General features: G+C 39.2%; 1 protein-coding gene across 1 annotated transcript in view; it reads left to right on the top strand.

Moving 5' to 3' along the window:
* The first annotated feature begins 3382 nt into the window (after positions 1-3382).
* EGF (epidermal growth factor) overlaps positions 3383-19184 on the top strand; it is a 93662-nt gene continuing 77860 nt past the window's right edge. Inside the window, 1 exon segment of the mRNA NM_001003094.2 lies at positions 3383-4051. Within this exon segment, the coding sequence (NP_001003094.2) occupies positions 3925-4051 (127 nt within the window). The 5' untranslated portion in view covers positions 3383-3924.

Raw genomic sequence — 19184 nt, 5'->3', positions numbered from 1 at the left:
TCTTTTTACTCTCTCCATATTTTGCCTTTTCCAGGATGTTATAAAATTGAATTCGGACAGTATGTAGCTTTTCAAATTGGCTTCTTTCACTTAGCAGTATGCATTTGGGATTCCTTCATGCCTTTAATGGCTTGATGGGTCACTTTATTCATGAATGATATTCTACTGTATGGATATACCACAGTTTATGTATCCATTCTTCTCGTGAAGGACATCTTGGTCGCTTCCAATCTTAGGCAATTATGAATAAAGCCCCTATAAATATTTGTGTGTAGGTTTTCTTTGTGGTCCTAAGTTTTCAGCTCATTGGGTAAATACTAAGGAGCACAACTGCCTTTCTTTTTCAAGAAAACTTTTACATCTGTTATTCATATCCTGATAAATTATAATTTCTCTTGTGTAGCTAACTCCGACGTCTATATCCCTCCCAATTTCTTTCCTTTAAAGCCATTTCAATTTCTGTCACATACGAATCACAAGAATACCATACACGTTAACAAGTTTCTCTTTGAAAAGCAAGAAAATGTTTTCAAGTTTATAGGAACTACCCTGATACACCTGATAGTCATTGTTAGAAGCAGCCTGTGAAATAGTTTGTATGTTGTTTCTGCAGGTGGATGTTAAGTGCTAATAGTTATTCACACCAAAACACACTGCCTTGTCACTTCTGGTTCCTACTGTCATATGCACATGCGTAGTATATGTTTTGCTCTTACTTTTGATGATGGCCCAGCTTGTTTATTCCTATCAAAACCACTGTTAAAAAGGAGACAATAATAACTTCATAGTTCATACCCTTCATAAATGTGTGTGGTACTGGGAAGATTTCTCAGTCTTTCTGACCTCCAGTGTCCTCATTTGTGAAAAGGACCTTGTTTGTGAATGGCAAGGTGGTGTGGAAGATTGGGGGTGATGTGAGTAAAGCATCTACCTCCTAGATGCCTGGATCACTAGGAACAATCTGTTGATAGTGTGGTGGCAGTGATGACTAATAGCAGCTGTACATGAAGCAAATATATAACCCAGAAGAATTAGGTGCTCTGTGCTTCAATAGAAAAGTTTTACCTGAAAAGTAATAATGGTGCCCAGCACATATAACCATGTCTCCCAATAGCCTCCCTTCTCCTAGTGATGTTCACTTATGCTTAAAAACATTCAGAGCTGTCTCCTTACCATTAATGCCTAATTCTTCCGGTGACTTGCCAGCAGGGTTTCCTCCCATCCATCTGTGTCCTCTCAGGATCTAAGGATCTAATAAATAAGCATTTATGTTCTTTGTCCATTCCTGGTCCACATCCTATTGTCAGTACGGCTTTCCTCCTGTGCATGCTTATCTGAGACTTCCTATTGATCACACGAAGCTTCACTGCATGCCGCAGTCCCTATTTTGTTGCAGTTGCCCCTTCTTTCCTGACTTCTCCAGAATAATTGGTGACTGGCCATTCATTAGCTCCTACTCATAAACCATGTTTTGTTGTTTTTAATCAACCTAAGCAAGCTCTTGAACTTAGGGGACCATGGCTTCTATTTCGTGTACAGTGCCCTATCACAAGTAGATGTTTAATTAATCAATGCATTAGTTAATTTGACTCAATTCCAGAAACTAAAATGGGTATTCGGCCTGTAAAACTGATTTCTGGGCAACTTTAAAATGCCAATGATGTTCATTTGCCCCAGAGAGGTTCGGTTTTATCTAGAAGTAAGAATATGGAGTAATAAAATATCTCTGCAAGTCCTTTCTGCATGGGTAGCTCTGTCTTAAGATTTTGCTATCTGGGCAACCCTGGATTTTCTGTGGATTAGCTGAGACTGATCTTTTACATCAGTCACCGGTCTTGATGTCTACCATAGCCATGCTGACTCCATCATCTCCTGAGGGGCTTACACTCAACATTAATAACTGTATTAGCCCAGGTGACATGTAATTAGGAAAGTGAGACTTTTTACAACCAAAAATAATACGAGAGAGTCCACATCCAACTAGAATATAGTCGTGGGTTACTTCTTATTTGTGCTCATATCACTTTCCTCCTCCCCACTAACCCAGCCCAATGCTTGACTGTCCTTCTATTTGTTGTCCCCTGTGACACTAACAAGGCATTTTGCTGAAGGGGAAGCTTAACAAGGTTAGTGACTTAGTGCAGGTTATTTGTAGGACGTTCATTCCGAGTCTTGAGTCCAAGTGAGTCCAGAAAGCAATGGAATATTCCATATATCCCCACCCCCACCCCACGTGACTTCTGCTGCTGGCCAGGGTCTGCTTCTCCTATGAGAAATCAGAGTTGTCTGGCAGGGGCCGGCTAAAATCAGAGAAATCCTGCCTTTAGCTGTTTCAAAAAGTGACCCAGTATCTGAGGAATGATGAGGACATAATTAAATATGAGTGAAAGGCTTGGAGTTCTTCCCATTCTCTCCCAGAATGGGTGTTCACTCACGTGGCTGTTGTTTTTGTGACTCTCGCTTTATCTACATTTTGACTAGCACTTGCAACACTACCTCTGGGCAACTTAAATGAAAGCTTGTTTTCCAGGATGAAGTAAACTGGCAGAAATTTCCATTGTTCATCAAATCTGGTGTAAATGGTTTGCCTGAACCAGATATTTCTGGGCCCTGCGTGCACTCCTGACAAAATAACTGAGGAGGCAGCTAACGGGTACTTCAAGCTTTTATTTTCTATCCCTGATATGTGAAAAGATTGCCTAAGTTGTCTGAGAAGGAACAGCAGTCAGCTCTGCTGGATTTTCAGTGCTTTCCAGATTTTGCACTATTAGCTTATTTTTTCCAGCGCGGCTCTATAATAACAACCCACTCCTTTCCCTGCACTCCTGGCCCCTCGTGGTGTTTTATTGTGCTCATGCTGAAAGAAAAGGTGTCTGTGCATACTGTTCCTCTTCATTTGGCTTCAGGGATTTCCCTTTGATTTGGAAAGAATAATCTTTCAAATTCCGCTATAAAATATACAGGAGAAAGAAAGAAAAAAAAAGAAGATAAAGCTCCAGGAATGTGCACTGGTGTTGACATTTTGTCTGAAGATTGCTCATGTGAATGATCAATTACCCTGGGTCTGAACTATCAGCGCTGTTGCTCACCACTGATTTGTACGGCTCAGTTCAACTTAGTGTCCATCCTTCAAGGGATTCAAACCCAGCTCCTTTTCAGCAGGTACCTCCAAGACACCAGGAGCGAGTCCACAGCCCCCTCACTGCTCTCTCCCTGGTTCTGCCCGGAATATTTATGGTGAGTCGCCAGTTATCTCCTCTCTGGCAGCCGTCCCTGCTTTCCTGCAGTGTGCAATTGCCCACACTCACATTCGCAAACAGAGGCTCACTCAAGTGTCACTAAAGGAGGCAGGAGGTGGAGCTAAAAGGGCTTTAAAAAGGAAAGGGAGTCATTCTACATTGCAAAAAGAGACCCGGTGTTTGGGGAGGAATCCTATCTCTGTATTTCTTCCTGCAGCCCCATTGAGGGTTGTGGTCGGAACTTTCCATCCCTTTCCTTTCTCCCTCTCTCTCTATCTCTCTCTCTGTCTGTCCCTGTCTTTCTCTCTGTCTCTCTCCCTTCCTCCCTCTCTCGCGGTGGCCCAGGCTGCTCTGCCGGTCACGGTGAAGTCAGCGGCAGGCCTCTGGACAGTGGGCCCTGGAACTGCGAAATTTGTCACACGGGTGTCAGGTATTTCTTACTGACTTGCCAAGAACGTAGATGAAGAAATCTTTCCTGAACGTCCGTTTCAGGCTGCAGGCCGCTCTCCGGGGTTGAAGGAGGAAGAACGGGAGGACCACGGCAGAGGAGCAGAGAAAAAGATGCTCCGGGGCTGCGGGCCAACCCAGGGGGACACGCTTGGGGTCAGACGCACCCACTTTGCCCGGGCTATGCTCGAGCGAAGGCAAGTTCTTTTCTGTTGAAAGTTCGAGCCCCCTCAAGATTATGCTGCTCCCCCTTATCATTCTGTGGCCGGTAGTTTTTAAATGTAGTTTTGCTAGTCTCTCAGACCCGGAGAACTGGAACTGTCCTGAAGTCTCTCCCTCAGGAAAGGGGAGCCCTGCTTGTGTGGGTAAGTAATCTCATGAAAAGGGATTCACCTCCTCCCAGAAACTGCCTTCATATATCTGTTCATTCTGTTTTGTATACCTGAGCCTTTTTTTTCTGCCTGATTTCTCTCGGAGTGTGCATATTTGCTTACTTTTTGTTATCTAAGGCATGTCTATTTCCTTCCTGGTTGTTAGAGAGAATCGGCGACCCAACTATAAAAATTCACAGCTCTCCCTGTTCTTGTGCGTGTGAGTGATTATGTCTCATTTATAAGTAACTGAGCATTTCTTTTCATGTAAACCTCTGTCTTTATTCTGACGGGAGGAGCAACTACTCATTTAGATCCTCACCTTTATATTGGAACAGGTGGATTTTTTTTTGGGGGGGGGGAACTGTTTCTATAGAAGATATAAAGAAAAAAATTCTTTCTTTCTGATGACTTTGTATGAGAACTCAGAAGTTGCTAAAACACCAGTGAAAAAATGGGAATGGAATAGAGAACAAACGAGATTCAATCATTTTGCCAGCTAAGTTCCAAGCGAAACGTCCTCTCCTCTCTCCCCTCTCCTGCCATTTCTGGAAGTTGCTCTGACGGCAACTTCAGTTTTCGAGTAACAGGTGCATTGAAACTTTGAGCACTGCTAAGAAATGACAATGAGTAAATATGCTACACTCCCTCCCATATTAAACGGGTTTTTCACACAAGAGAAATGGGACTTTTACCAAATGCAAATAACCATCCTGTTTAAGGACTTTGCCTAAAAACATCTTTCTCTCTCCCCCTCCCTTCTTCCCTTCTTGCCTTTCCTCTCCCTCTCTTACTGTTAATTTATTTCATTTATTCCTTGGGTGGGTCTCAACCTACTGCTCAAACGAGACAGCCATTTCCATTCATTAGAGGGCATAACTGTCCTGATGTACCTCTTCTGTCATCCTGATCTTCTGGAAAGGGGTATGGCTCTCTAAAAGAGGTAGAGTGAGGGAAACACAGTAAAGTTTCTAGAAGAGAATCCTCTAGAAGACAGCACAAAATAATAGGACTAAAGAGAACAATTCTGAGTCAAACTGCTGACCTTGGGCTCTTGCCCTGGCTCTCCCATGAAGGAAGTTACGAATGAGGAAATCAGGTGCTCTTGCTCAGAGTCCCAGACCCTGTCTCCAGGCAGTGCTCATTGTAACAAGTGAGCGGAAGCCCAGGATGCTGGAAGGAAGGACTGAATTCTAGTGATCTCCGTGTCTCTGGCACCTAGAACATTTCCGTGTTCATAATATGTACTCTATAAATTCTTCCTAAATGAATGAGAAGTCTCTCCCTGACCTGTTAACCACCTAGTCCTAGAGAATAGCTACAAAAAGGGGTTGCAAAAGGCAAAATGACCCCATGAACCTGTTACTCAGCTGTTGGAGCAGAAGTAAGAGCTTTTAGACAGTTATGTCAAGTGGACTGGAGCCTCTCTGGGACGGGAGAATTTTCTGAGAGTAGTTGGCAACTGACCAGAGACAGGCACTGCCATCTGTATGGGATGTGAGGGGAGATGGTAGGAGCCAGTCAAGAAGCAGAACCCGAGAGAGCAAAAGAATTACAGAAATGAACTGTTACACGAAACTTTAGAGTCTCCAGGAACAACCCCATTCCTGCTTGCAAACCAGGCTCTGCCTTGTGCTCCCCGCTGCCCCTGCTGGTGGCTCAGAAGTGTCTTCACTGAGGCTGGTTGCACCAAATAAAAATGAAGCCCAGGATAGAGACAGTGAGCAGAGCAGGACCGTGTCACAGAGTAGAAGGTTTTAGAAGCAAACACACTTCATTGCAAATCCATTCTACCTATTTAATACTTGAGTGATACTGGAATGCTGCCCCATATTAATACCCACCCCTTCAGGATTGTTGTGGGGATCACATGAGATAACACATAAAACGAACCTAGCATAAAGGCTTGTAGATCATGGTCAATAACTGTCCCCGTGGCTCCTCCATGTCTTGGCTAAAACCCTTTGATCAAATCATACCATGAGATGCCTTATTTGAGTACAATCACATGGCACAGACCTCATAGAAGGTAGAATGTCTGGATGCCACTTTGTGACTCTGCCTCTGCTGCCTCGTTCCTTTCAAGTCACTGGTTTAAACCCCCTACTTTACACTTTACATCTCATGTTAGCTGATAAATGCCTGGGTCACACCCTGGGCCCCCGTGCATTTCAGAGGATAGTATTTCTCCTCTCTAAATAGATAGAGTGCTATCATCTATTTTTCTCCCAATTAAATTCTTCTTGCCTATTACTTGCCCTTGGCATTGAGCCAGACCACCTCTGGCCAGCAGGAAGAATGCTTTGTCGTTTGACAAGATTCAGGTTACTTTATGCAAGGCTGTCATTCACGTGACTGCTAGCCAGGTAAACCACTTGATAACAGAGTCCGGTTTTCTTCTCATTCCACCCTCCCACCCTTCCTGCCTTTTTTTTTTTTTTTTTTTAAATTGAATGAGTGTTTTATTAGCCTCTATTTGAGCTGAAGTAGGTGAGCAGAGCAATAAGGAAAACTGCTGGCAAGTGGCTTCTGAACTTTCAAGTCTGTTTGCCCTGGAGGAGAAAAATCAATTGAAAAAAGGAACTTTTCCTGTTTGCCATGTATTTTTTATTTGAACTGTATTATTTATTTGAACTTTCTTGGTAAATAAAGGGTGAGGAAGAAGCACCCTGAGACACCTGGCTGTAACAGGAGGGATCCTGGGGTACTATGTTGGCCGACTGGGGAGATCACTCCTAGCAGTAAACAGTGAAATCCCTGATTTCAGCGGTGGCTAAGGCTTGGTCAGCTTCCCAGTCATGTGCAGAGCAGAGATATTTCAGATCAGAATCTTGTTTGTTTTTTCAGCCAAGGTTATGCAAAAGTTTTTTTTTAATTAACTGCAGAGAAATTACTGAAATGATCTTTTATGCATACAGTGTGAATGAAATCACCCCCTCAAGTGCTCACTGGTTTGTGGTCTTTGAAGGGTAGTAGAGCTTAGTGGTAAAATGCTTAAGTTTAGGGGACAACCTGGGTTCAAATCCCAGTTCTGAAGCTTGTGAATCATGTGTCTCATTTTCCTTAGTGCAAAACAGGATTGTTGTCAGGATTATGTTAATGTATTTGTTTTCAATGCTGGCCACGCATTACAATCACCAGTGTCTGGGTTGTCACTTTGGTCCATCTGGGTCAACATCTCTTCTGGGGGTGCAATCCAGGCATCATTTTCTTTGTTAGTCTTCCTATTCTGAGGCAGCCTCAGCTCAGGATCACTAAAATAATACATACAAAGAGCATAAAACAGAGCCTGGCATAAAATCAGCACTTCAGCAAGTCTTTGCTACTATTAATATTTTTAACACTAATAAATTAATAAAAATTATTTGTGTTGGTGGTAACCGTAGTAGTATTTTCTAAATGTGGTTTGGCTTCTTCCACAATAATTGAATTTTTTTTTTTTTTTTTTTTTTTTTACACACAGAAAAATGCTGCATTGAAAAACTTGATGATAGTTTTACCACATTAAAAAATGTAGTCAAAATAATTTCAGGGGTGCCTGGGTGGCTCAGCCAGTTAAGCATCTGCCTTCAGCTCAGGTCATGATCCCAGAGTCCTGGGATCAAGTCCTGCATTGGGCTCCCTGCTCAGCGGGGGGTCTGCTTCTCCCTCTGCCCTTCCCCCCTGTTCATGATCTCTTTCTCTTTCATGCTTTCTCTCTCAAATAAATAAATTAAAATCTTTTAAAAAATAATAATTTCAACATTTATAACTCATATTTTTTGTAATTAGAAGAAATGTTTAGTAAAAATACAAAAACATATCAAAATGACTGGAGTCAGTGTCCTTGTGGAACTGCAATTGCAATGTTTGTCTTTTTGTGATATCAACTGATAAAAAATTCTGCTAAGCACAAATTAAATCTGCTTGTTAGATTTCTTACCAGCAATAATTTTATTTTAAATTTTTTTTTTATTTTTTTTTATTTATTTATGATAGTCACAGAGAGAGAGAGGGGGGCAGAGATACAGGCAGAGGGAGAAGCAGGCTCCATGCACCGGGAGCCTGATGTGGGATTCGATCCCGGGTCTCCAGGATCATGCCCTGGGCCAAAGGCAGGCGCCAAACCACTGCGCCACCCAGGGATCCCTATTTTAATAACAATAACAAAAACAAGCCACTTGAAAATGATTATTTAAATTTCTTGCATATTTTGTCTTCTATTTGAAACCAGTTTCTCTAAGATTTTTAAAGGTGTTGAGGGCATACGAAGAAATAATAAAATAATTATTTAAATGAATTTACATTTTTTTTTTAAACAAATTAGGGTTATCCAAATATTTGACATTCAACTTAGAAGTTGGAAGGTGGGAATTCTTTGCTTATGTTAAGAAGAGAACAACTGTTTTCCATTAAAAAGTAAATGGGCTAGTAATTTAGCTCACATAAATTCAGAATCTTGCTTTATCATCTACAAATTTGCCTTCATGAAAATCCATTTGAGATCATTTCTTGTTTAGTATGAATAGTTGCTTTCTTTTCTTTCTTTCTATTTTTTTTTTAAACATCAGTAGGCTCCAAACTCCACTCTATTGAGTAAACAATAAAAATGTGGGCACATACTCCCAGGATGTGTTTATTGGTCAGTTCCTGATATGTTATCAATACCACTATTATGAACATTTCATAACACATACTAATTCCTAATATTTCCTTACCACACAATAGTATATCTTCATACAGAACGGAGACTGTTCTAGAGAAATAATAAAATAGAGAACAAATGCTTTATCTTTTTTCACTATTAGCTCCTCTCTGTTCTCTTAGGTGTGATGAGATAAACAAAAGGATGGCTATTTTTTTTTTTTTTTAATAAAGAGGACTTATTCATAGTGAGTGAGTTTTCTCAGAGTGTAGAAGAGAAAACATAAAAATGCAACGAGGCTGTGCTAAGATTCTTTCATAAGGACTAGAAGGCCATGCCACATCCCTGAGGAGGAATTGGAGTTTCTGATATTCCCAAGCTCTATGGCCTGCTGGGGTCACTGTATCTTTAGATTTTTAAATAAAAATGTCCTGTGCTTCCATCCTATGTTAGGGGGAAACCTCTGTTTCTTTATCCATTCATCTGTCAATGAACGCTTGGGTTGCTCCCATAATTTGGTTATTATAAATGATGCTGCAATAAACATAGGGGGTGCATATATCTTTTCTAATTAGTGTTTTTGCATTCTTTGGGTAAATACTCAGTAGTGGAATTATTGGATCATAGAGTAGTAGTAGTTTCGATTTGCATTTCCCTGATGATGAATGATGAGTGTCTTTTCACATGTCTGTTGGCCTTCTGTAGGTCTTTTTTTTTTTAAACATTTTATTTATTTATTCATGAGAGACACACAGAGAGAGAGGCAGAGACACAGGCAGAGGGAGAAGCAGGCTCCACGCAGGGAGCCCGATGTGGGACTCGAACCAGGGTCTCCAGGATCAGGCCCTGGGCTGAAGGCAGCACTAAACCGCTGAGCCACCTGGGCTGCCCACATCTGTAGGTCTTCTTTGAGAAATGTCTATTCATGTCTTTGGCCATTTTTATTTGGAGTGTGTGTGTGTGCGTAACTGTTGAGTTATATACATTCTTTATATATTTGGTTATCAGTTAGGATAATTATGGCCCCATAGATTGAATTTGGAGCTCTGCTTCTTCTTCTATTTTTTGGAGTAGCTTCAGAAGAATAAATATTAACTCTTTAAATGTTTGGTAGAATTCATCTGGCTCTGGACTTTTGTTAGTTGGGAGTTTTTTGATTATTACTTCAATTTCATTGCTGGTAATCAGTCCATTCAAATTTTCTATTTCTTCCTGATTCAGTTTGGGGGGTTCTATGTTTCTAGTAATTTATTGATTTCTTCTAGGTTGTCCAATTTTTTGGCATATAGCTTTTCAGATGTTCTCTCATAACTCCTATATTTCTGTGGTGTTGGTTGTTATTTCCACTCTTTCATTTCTGATTTTATTTATTTGGGTTTCTCCCCCCTTTTTAAATGAATCTGGCTAAAAGCTAATCAATTTTATTTGCTTTTTTTCAAAGAACTAGCTCCTCCTGGTTTCATCGATCTGTTCTGTTGTGTTTTATTAGGTCTGGGTTTTTTTTGTTTTTTTTTTTTTTCTCTAATCTTTATTATTTCCTTCTTTCTACTGGTTTGGGCTTTGTTTGTTCTTTTTCTAGCTCCTTTAGGTATAAGGTTACATTGTTTGTTTGAAATTTTTCTTGCTTCCTAAGGTAGGCCTATATTATTATGATCTTCCCTTTTGGAACGGCTTTTGCTGCATCCCAAAGATTTTATTTAAAGACTTATTTATTTATTTTGAGAGAGTGAGAGAGCATGAGTGCAGGAGGAGGGGAAAGGGAGTATAAAAGGGAGAGAATCTCAAGCAGACTTCCGGCTGAGCATGGAACTGGATGTGGGGTTTTATCTCACAATCCTGAGATCATGACCTAAGCTGAAATCAAGAGTTGAACACTTAACTGACTGAGTCATCTGGGCACCCCTGCACCTCAAAGATTTTGCACTATTGTTTTTATTTTTATTTGTTCTATGTATTTTAAAAATTTCCTCTTTGATTTCTTGGTTGACCCATTCATTCTTTAGTAGTATGCTATTTAACCTCTAAGTATTTGTGTTCTTTCCAGATTTTTTTCTTGTGATTGATTTCTAGTTTCATAGCATTGTGGCCAGAAAAAATGTATAATATGACTTACATCGTTTTTGAATTTGTTAAGACTTGTTTTACGACCTAACATGTTATCTCTCCTGGAGAGTTCCACGTGCACTTGAAAAGAATGTGTATCCAAAGGAAAAAAAAAAAAAAAGAAAAAAAGAAAAGAAAAGAAAAGAATGTGTATTCGCTGTTTTAGGATAGAATGCTCTGAATAAATGTTAGATCTATCTGGTTCAATGTGTCATTCAAAGCTGTTGTTTCCTTGTTGGCTTTATGTTCGGATGATCTATTCTTTGATGTAAGTAGGGTGTTCATGTCCTCTATTATTATGGTATTACTATTGATTACTTCCTTTATGTTTGTTATTAACTGTTTTATGTATTTGGGTGTTCACATCTTGAGTGCATAAATATTTACAATTGTATCTTCTTGTTGGATTATTCACTTTATGGTTATGTAGTGTCCTTCTTTGTCTCTTGTTATAGTCTCTGTTGTAAAGTCTATTTTTTCTGATACAAGTATCACTTATATCACTACCCCATCTTTCTTTTCACTTCCATTTGTTTCTGCAGAACATTTTAGATTTCTTCCTTCTCCAACTCTGTTTTCTGATCAGATCCTGGGCCTCCCTTTTTAAATAACAAAAAAGTTTTTAAATTACTAAATAGCATCATCAAGTGTTTTAATACATGAAATAACTGTTTCTCAGAAGAGACCACAGGTTTTGAAACATTTTTTCTTTCTCTTTTCTTCCACAATGGGAGAATGTTAATTTTGAGACATAAGTGAAGATTCTTGGAGGCAGGTCCCAGGTGGTGGCAGTACTACCTGGATAGGAGACTTTTTCTTGGACTCTTAGGCTTGTCCAGGGTTCTGGAATTCCAGGGGTGGGGAGTGCCCTTTCTTTGGCCAAGTCAGAAGTGAAGCAAGGCATTGACTTCAAATGAAACCTTCATAGGTCTGGCCTTGGCTAGTGATTGGAAGGTACTCTATGGGTTGTTCTTCTTTCTTGTTATCCCCAGTCTTTAAAGAGAGTCTTAATAAAAGTTAGAGATTGATCTCACTTGTACTGAGAAAAAAGATAAAAAGGTCAGTCCTGTTTTAGGTGAATGACATAAGGTCAGAAGGTCAGTAGTAGCTTAAACAACATCACAAGGCCTATGTCATTCATCTCACTTCCTCTCATCGCATAGGCATTTTATCATCTCACATCATAAGATGGGTGAGTACAGTATAATAAGATATTTTGAGAGAGATCATATTCACCTAACTTATTTCTGTATATTATTATAATTGTTCTATTTTATTATTAGTTACTGTTTTTGATCTTTTAATGTGCCTAATTTATAAATTAAACTTTATCATACCTATATATTATAAGAAAAAACATAGTTTATATAGGATTCAATATTTTCTGTTGTTTCAGGCATCCACTGAGGGTCATAGAATGTATTTCTCATTGATAAGAGGAAACTACTATATTAGGAGAATTTGAATTGTGAATCAATTAGTATATCTCTTCTCTCTCTCTCTCTCTTAAGATTTTATTTATTTATTTGGCAGAGAAATAGAAAGAGGCAGAGAGCACAAAGAGGGGAAATGGCAGAGGGAGAGGAAGAAGCAAGCTGCCTGCTCAGAAGGGAGCTCAATGTGGGGCTCCATCCCAGGACTCTAGGATCATGACCTGAGCCGAAGGCAGAAGCTTAACTGACTGAGCCACCCAGGTGTCCCTCTCCTCTCTTATTTTTATCATTGATTTGTAGATTTTGTTGTCCTAATCTATTCAGATTAATTTTTGTTGCTTCTTAATCCAAACGGTTATAAAATCAAACACTAGACCTCAGATAAAAGGTAACACATATTTCTTAACTAAAAAATAAACCCTCGAGAATCTGCTTAATGTTCTTAATCTTTTAGTCATTTTGATTGTAGTGGAAGATACTAGTAACTTTTTAACACATATAAATCACTCAATTTAAGATATTTTAGCAATTATTTTAATGAGGTAGTTTTGTAAACTTGTTATGAACATACAGAAAGTAAGACTCAATAACTAATCTCAACAGCTGGAAAATACTACACTGGAGAACTTTTCCAGAATGTCCAAGTCAGTTTTAAAGAATATACTTTCTTCCAAGGAATTTCTAAATATTTTTCAAGAAATTCTCAAATTTCATGAAGCAATTTAGTGTTTAGTTCAGTTTTAGTTATTACTCCAAATTTGAGCAATCCTAGAGCTAGGGAACAGAATGTTATGTCATATATGTTATGTTAATAAATATTTTGTTATAGTCTCTTTTTAAAAAGATTTTATTTATTCATGAGAGACATGGAGAAAGAGGCAGAGACATAGGCAGAGGGAGAAGCAGGCTCCCTGCGGGGAGCCCAATGCAGGACTCAATTCCAGAACTCAGGATCATGACATGAGCTGAAGACAGATGCTCAACCATTGAGCCACCCAGGTGCCCCTGTTATATTATAGTTTTTAATGATAGAGTTAGAATTAACTTTGAGAAAGAACCAGGAACAACACAACAACAGTGCAACAAAAGCTTTGGAACACAATTTCCCCTATTGTCTATTTACTTCTTGCTTAAAGGTCAATACTTTCATCCAGAATGCTAATATTACTCACCATGAAGGAGGTATTACTTGGATTTTAGGTGAACCAAGAATGCAGATTCATTCTGTAGAAACTATTTATTAACAATAATGTTAATAAATAATGGTATGGCATATGACCATTTCAGTCCCATCCCCAGTTGTGCCATTTGCTCGTGGGCCCAAAACAAGATGACTGAGATCCAGGCTTAGAAGAATGAGTAACATTTTTGTCAGGTGTAGAAGAAAGAACTACTTTATTTTTTTATTTTAATTTTTTTTATGATAGGCACACAGTGAGAGAGAGAGAGAGAGAGAGAGGCAGAGACATAGGCAGAGGGAGAAGCAGGCCCCATGCACCGGGAGCCTGATGTGGGATTCGATCCCGGGTCTCCAGGATCGCGCCCTGGGCCAAAGGCAGGCGCTAAACCGCTGCACCACCCAGGGATCCCTAGAACTACTTTAAACAGACAGGATCTTTATACTTCCTGAAAGATCTTGCTATGTCTCAAAAACACATTTCTACTTTAACTTGTACAGCTAACATTACTAACCTCTTACGGTTGTTGTGAAATAATACATGTAAATAATATCTTTCTTTAGGTGTTCTTTTTCTTGACATCATCATTCTGTTGGGAAAACAAGAATTCCTGTCCCCTTAAAGGTCCCTCTAGCTGGACTAAGAATCAAATTGACATGAGACAGATTAACAAGAGAAATAAGTATATGTACGGGGAATCCACATTGACATGGGAGTTCCAAAGACAGGCAAAATGAGGTATATATATCATTCTGAACTAAGAAGGGGGTAAGGGTGTGGGACTTCAGAGGAAAGGAATGCACTTCACAAGGCAATAAGAAGAGCAGATGTTTGGTAGTTAGATGTTTTCCCTGCCATGTGGATGGGTCACTGAGATAAAATTTATTTCTGTTAATAACACTTATTCTGGGAAAGACCCCCTAATTTAGAATCTTCTGTGTAGTTAAGGGAGGGGCAAAAGTACCTCTTAAGCATTCAGGGTCTCAAGTGCTTTCAGCTCAAATAACCCATGTGCCAAAGTGGCATATTCTTGAAGGGCCTGTCCTGAACCCCTTCAATTCAAATATTTACCTTTGACATAGGCAGGCTGGATCCAAGAACCCAGAGAGGGTCCTGCATGATCGGCCAAGAGGGTCCTTGGGTACATGCAAGATAGATATCAAACATGAGCTGGGAGGAGTGAGAGCAGAGTTTATTGAAGATATAGAGAGACCAAGTACAGAGTCTGGGAGACTCAGCAAGGAAAAGGAGAAAGAGTCTCATCTTTGTTTGGGTCTGGGTTTTTTTTCTAAGGATTGTGGTCTGGTATATGTGTCCTCTCAGGCATCCAGGAATTGGTCAGATCAAGGACAAGGGCCCAGGTGTCCTCCATAAGTCACTTGGAGCCAGGGGGTCTCGGCGTCGAAATGTCTAGCCCCAGTGGTCTGGAATGTGCACAGGATGGCCTCGCCCAGTCATTCTTGCCTAGTCCTTCCTTAGATGTTATCTATTGTGCTGGAAGACTCTAAAGAAATCATTAACTCCTTGCCCCTTACAAGGAAGACATACATCATTTGTACTAGGATCATGGGTAAAGTGAGGGTACAGTCCTAGCAAGAATAGATAGAGGAAAAGGAACAAAAAGCAGATTTTATGGAGCCCTTTAGTATCCCTATCTCACTTTTGATGCTGGAATTTAGTTAATGTATGGAAACTTCAGTTATTTTAGCCAAATACTAGGCAGAAACTTTTGCTCTCATCACCTCTTGACCTTCCTTCTAAGTCTGGAGTTTGAATTGGTGTGTGTGTCTGTTTTCACTTTATGACCTTGATTTTCTGATTCTCCCAAGCCTGGCTAACCATGCTAATGTCTCTCAGTGTCTGGGTTTCCCAAGTATTTCCCAGGATACTTAGTATGCTGGAATTTGTGTGAGTGTGAAGGCATTTGAGAGGCAGCAGAACCCTGTGACAATGATTCATGATTTATTTGCAAGCACTCTCCTAGTGACAGGATAGAAAAGGCCTCTCAGAGAAAAGTACTACCTTCTTCCTCCATTCAGAATAGCCTATTAGGGTGCTATAGACCAGCTTTGCATTAGGGTGCTATAGACCAGGTTCTGCTGCTGTAGATGGTTTTTAGGATGCAGATAGTCCAAACATCATGGCAGCTGCCTTGTTTTTCAGCACATGGTGTGGCAGTTGAGAAATAGTGTTTTATTTTATTAATTTAAATACTTTGCTGGTTAAATTTCAAAAGCTTGAAGAAGGATCTTCCTTCTTCCATAGATTCCATCTTTGTATAAACAGATCAATGGTAGGAGATCAATCAAACTCAATACTATGTAGCTGCTGACATCAATCTTGTGAATTATGGGTCCTTCCCTTCTGAGGTTTAAAAACAGGCACAGAAGGGATGCCTGGGTGGCTCAGTGGTTGAGCATCTGCCTTCAGCCCAGGAGGGTGAGATTCTGGAGTCCCGGGATCGAGTCCCACGTGGGGCTCCCTGCATGGAGCCTGCTTCTCCCTCTGTCTATGTCTCTGCCTCTCTCTCTCTCTGTGTCTCTCATGAATAAATAAATAAAATCTTAAAAAACAAACAAAAAACAGGCACAGAGGCAGAAGCTACCAGGAATCTTCTGGTGTCTTTCACTTTCTCTCTGAAGCATATAGTTTTTCTGTTTATTGTAGAATTTTTGAAAGAAAGGAATTTAACTTCTCCTTGGTCTGCAGGGAGCCTGCAAAGGCTATTGTCATTCACTTTAATTTACCCAGTATGTGGAAATGTACATCTTTTAGATTCAAGCAACATTAGTGAGCATTTTAAAATCTCTAATCAGATCCAAATGTTTATTATATTTTGGAAAACAAATCTGAAAAATCAACTGAAATTTTATATGTCTTGGCTATTCTAATGAATCATGGAAACAATTCCACGTAGAAGAAAAAAGGTACATGAAGAAAAATTTTCATCTGAATTTTCAATGCATTTAAGAAGCACCCAACGATGCCCAAGAAAGGATGAAAGGTGACTGTCTTCCAATATTGATATATTATCTTCTGGAACAGAAAGCTAAAAAAAAGCACAGGGTATGGATAACCCTCTTATCATAAACTGTGTGGAAGCATATGAAATGACCAGGTTTTGTTACTTCCAATATACAGGAGGAAAGGTCATTTTTGAAACAAAGGACACATTCTAAGCAGAGTGCTTACACAAGCGCGTTGATCTTGTTACAGGAAAAAGTGAAGCAGTTGCAGACCCGGTGTTTCTGGTGTCATGCTTGTTGCCTCATTTTGCATGAAAACATTCCCTTACCTCCAGCCTGATGTTCTGTGCCTGGCAGGTTGTCTTAGGCCTCAGCTTTTGAAATGGATAAGTTATGTAGCTGATATGAGCGCAGTACTTACCTCATGGGATTTTATGAAGACTCAATTAATTCATACAAGGTGCTTAAAATCTTGCCTGACTTAGTGAGTTTCCAGTATATATTAGCTGTTACTTTCCACCAAAGACCATAAGCTGAGACATTAGGAACACTTCCATTTTGTGAAATTTTTCTAATACTTGTTTCTTCAAATTTGTAATGATGCTTAGAGAAATCTGAAATTAATTTCTTAGGATGAGCCAAGTCCTCACAATCATCTTACTCACTATTCTTTGTGATTTGTTATTATCCTCAATGATAAAGTATGGCACAAAATCCCCAATTAATTATTTTTTCTAAGTAATTATTCTGTTTGTCACATTTGCTTTCAACATTCCAAAGAAATTATATGAAGTATTTTTTTCCTGGCTATACGTGCAGCTGGGGCCCAGGACTAAGTGTTGGTCAGGCTGAAATTAATAAGAATAACAAAACTGGACCCTGGAAACATCTAGAGACCAACACTTCTTAATTTTCTTTTGTTTTTGTCTCTTTGTCTAGGGATGCTCAGAACGTAGTATCTATAGGCAAATATTTATTTATTTAGCCTTGTAATTTGAAAAACATTATTTTAAAGGTAGTTAAAGAAGATAATTGTGTTAGTTACAAATGAGACGCATACCAAATCTTGTACCTCTAATATTTTTTTTACAGACTTAATCAGCTGATCAATTTTTTAGACTTCCTTCAGAGGGCTGAACTCGTAGTGTCACTACAGGGGTTGGAGTTATTTGTTTTAGGTTATTGTTTTACTTCTTTTGGTAGAGCCCATAGTGGCACATTATTAATTTGATATTTGAAATCTAAAGAAGCAGAAAATAGGAATTAAGATGAATAACATCTATTTATGAATTTACCACAAGCTTGGGCTTCTTTACAAAATGCCATAAACAAGGAAACTATTGAATTCTAGAAGACCAGGAGGATAGGAATTGAACTGATAATGTTAGATTAGAAAGACCTGTAACATCATCTAGCCCAACTAACTGCCTCCTGTTACTGATGAGAAGTTGAGATTCAGAAAGGTGAAGTAACTCATCCCTACACTCATAAAATTTACCATGTGCATGCCATCTCTCATGACTGATTGTCGGAAACCCACCAATGTAATGATTAGTTCTTCCTGCCAAAAAGTATTAATAATATTAAGTTGGTTTAAGTTAAGTCTCTTAATATCTCTAGTTGTTTATGTTTAAAGCACCTTGAAAGTAGGACTAAGCTTTCCTTTTATATAAATTATATCAATGAATTAATTCAAATCAATTCAACAAATATTTATTCAACATTAATTATGTGTTTGGACTAATGGCGACATCACTGATCCAAATGCCCAGGATCTCCAGAGGGGACAGTGGGGTTCCCAGCTCAGAGAGCCAGGAGTGGAGCAGGCCACAGTTTACCTGATGACTTATGGATCATATTCGTTGAATTTACCAAAACTTACTTTGACAAAATCCAACAAGTGGCTTGAAAACCTTCCTACAAAGAAACTAAAGATTGCAGACAATGCTACTAACTCAAGCTCTAGAGAATAATGAGGGAAAGACAGAAGGACCTTTCTCTTATTCTTAGAATAAGCTCTTTCTTAGTTGTATAAGAGACATAAATAATGGAAATCTCTTTAGACTTGACAAAAAATAGGAAAAAAAAGAGAAAAATTAACAAGAAGACAACCTGAGAACTGGATTTATGTTTACTGATATTAGTGATGAACTGCACAAGTGTAAAATTTGCCTTGAAATGTTAGCTGATGGTAACATGAAGCTTTCAGGACAAGCAAGATATTTTAAAATGAGTATCCAGGAATGTGAAATGACTTTTCCTGATTTTAACAGTTGTCTTCAAAGTTATGATATCTGAGACGAAGCCTAACGATAAAATGTTAGAAGGTGGGGAGCCTGGGTGGCTCAGTCAGTTAAGGGTCTGCCTTTGGCTCAGGTCATGATCCCAGGGTCCTGGGATGGAGCCTATGTTGGTCTCCTTGCTCAGTGGGGAGTGTGCTTGAGATTCTCTCTCTCCCTCTCCATCTGCTCATGTTCTCTCTCACTCTCTCATAAATAAACAAAATCTGTAAAATAAAAAGTTAGAAGGCTCTTGCATTTTCTGACTACAGCAAAAATAGACAAGCCTTTTTCTATTAGTGAAATACATATTTCTCCTGCTTCCTGCTGTGGTAGAATGTAGCTAAAATAATACATGGAAAACCACATGACAATGGACTCAAATGTGTTCTTTTGTCAGCAGATACTACTGAAAACTTCACAGAAAGCATTACTGAAATTTTGAAGAAAAAGTATTATAAAAACTACACAGTTGAATGAAAGTAAAGGTGTTTCTAATATATCTTGGCTTATGGTATTTTCCAGAAAGTAATAGCAACACTTA

This window comes from Canis lupus, chromosome 32, assembly GCF_011100685.1.
Source record: "Canis lupus familiaris isolate Mischka breed German Shepherd chromosome 32, alternate assembly UU_Cfam_GSD_1.0, whole genome shotgun sequence".
Classification (NCBI taxonomy): Eukaryota; Metazoa; Chordata; class Mammalia; order Carnivora; family Canidae; genus Canis; species Canis lupus.
This window is presented reverse-complemented; position numbering and strand designations above follow the sequence as displayed.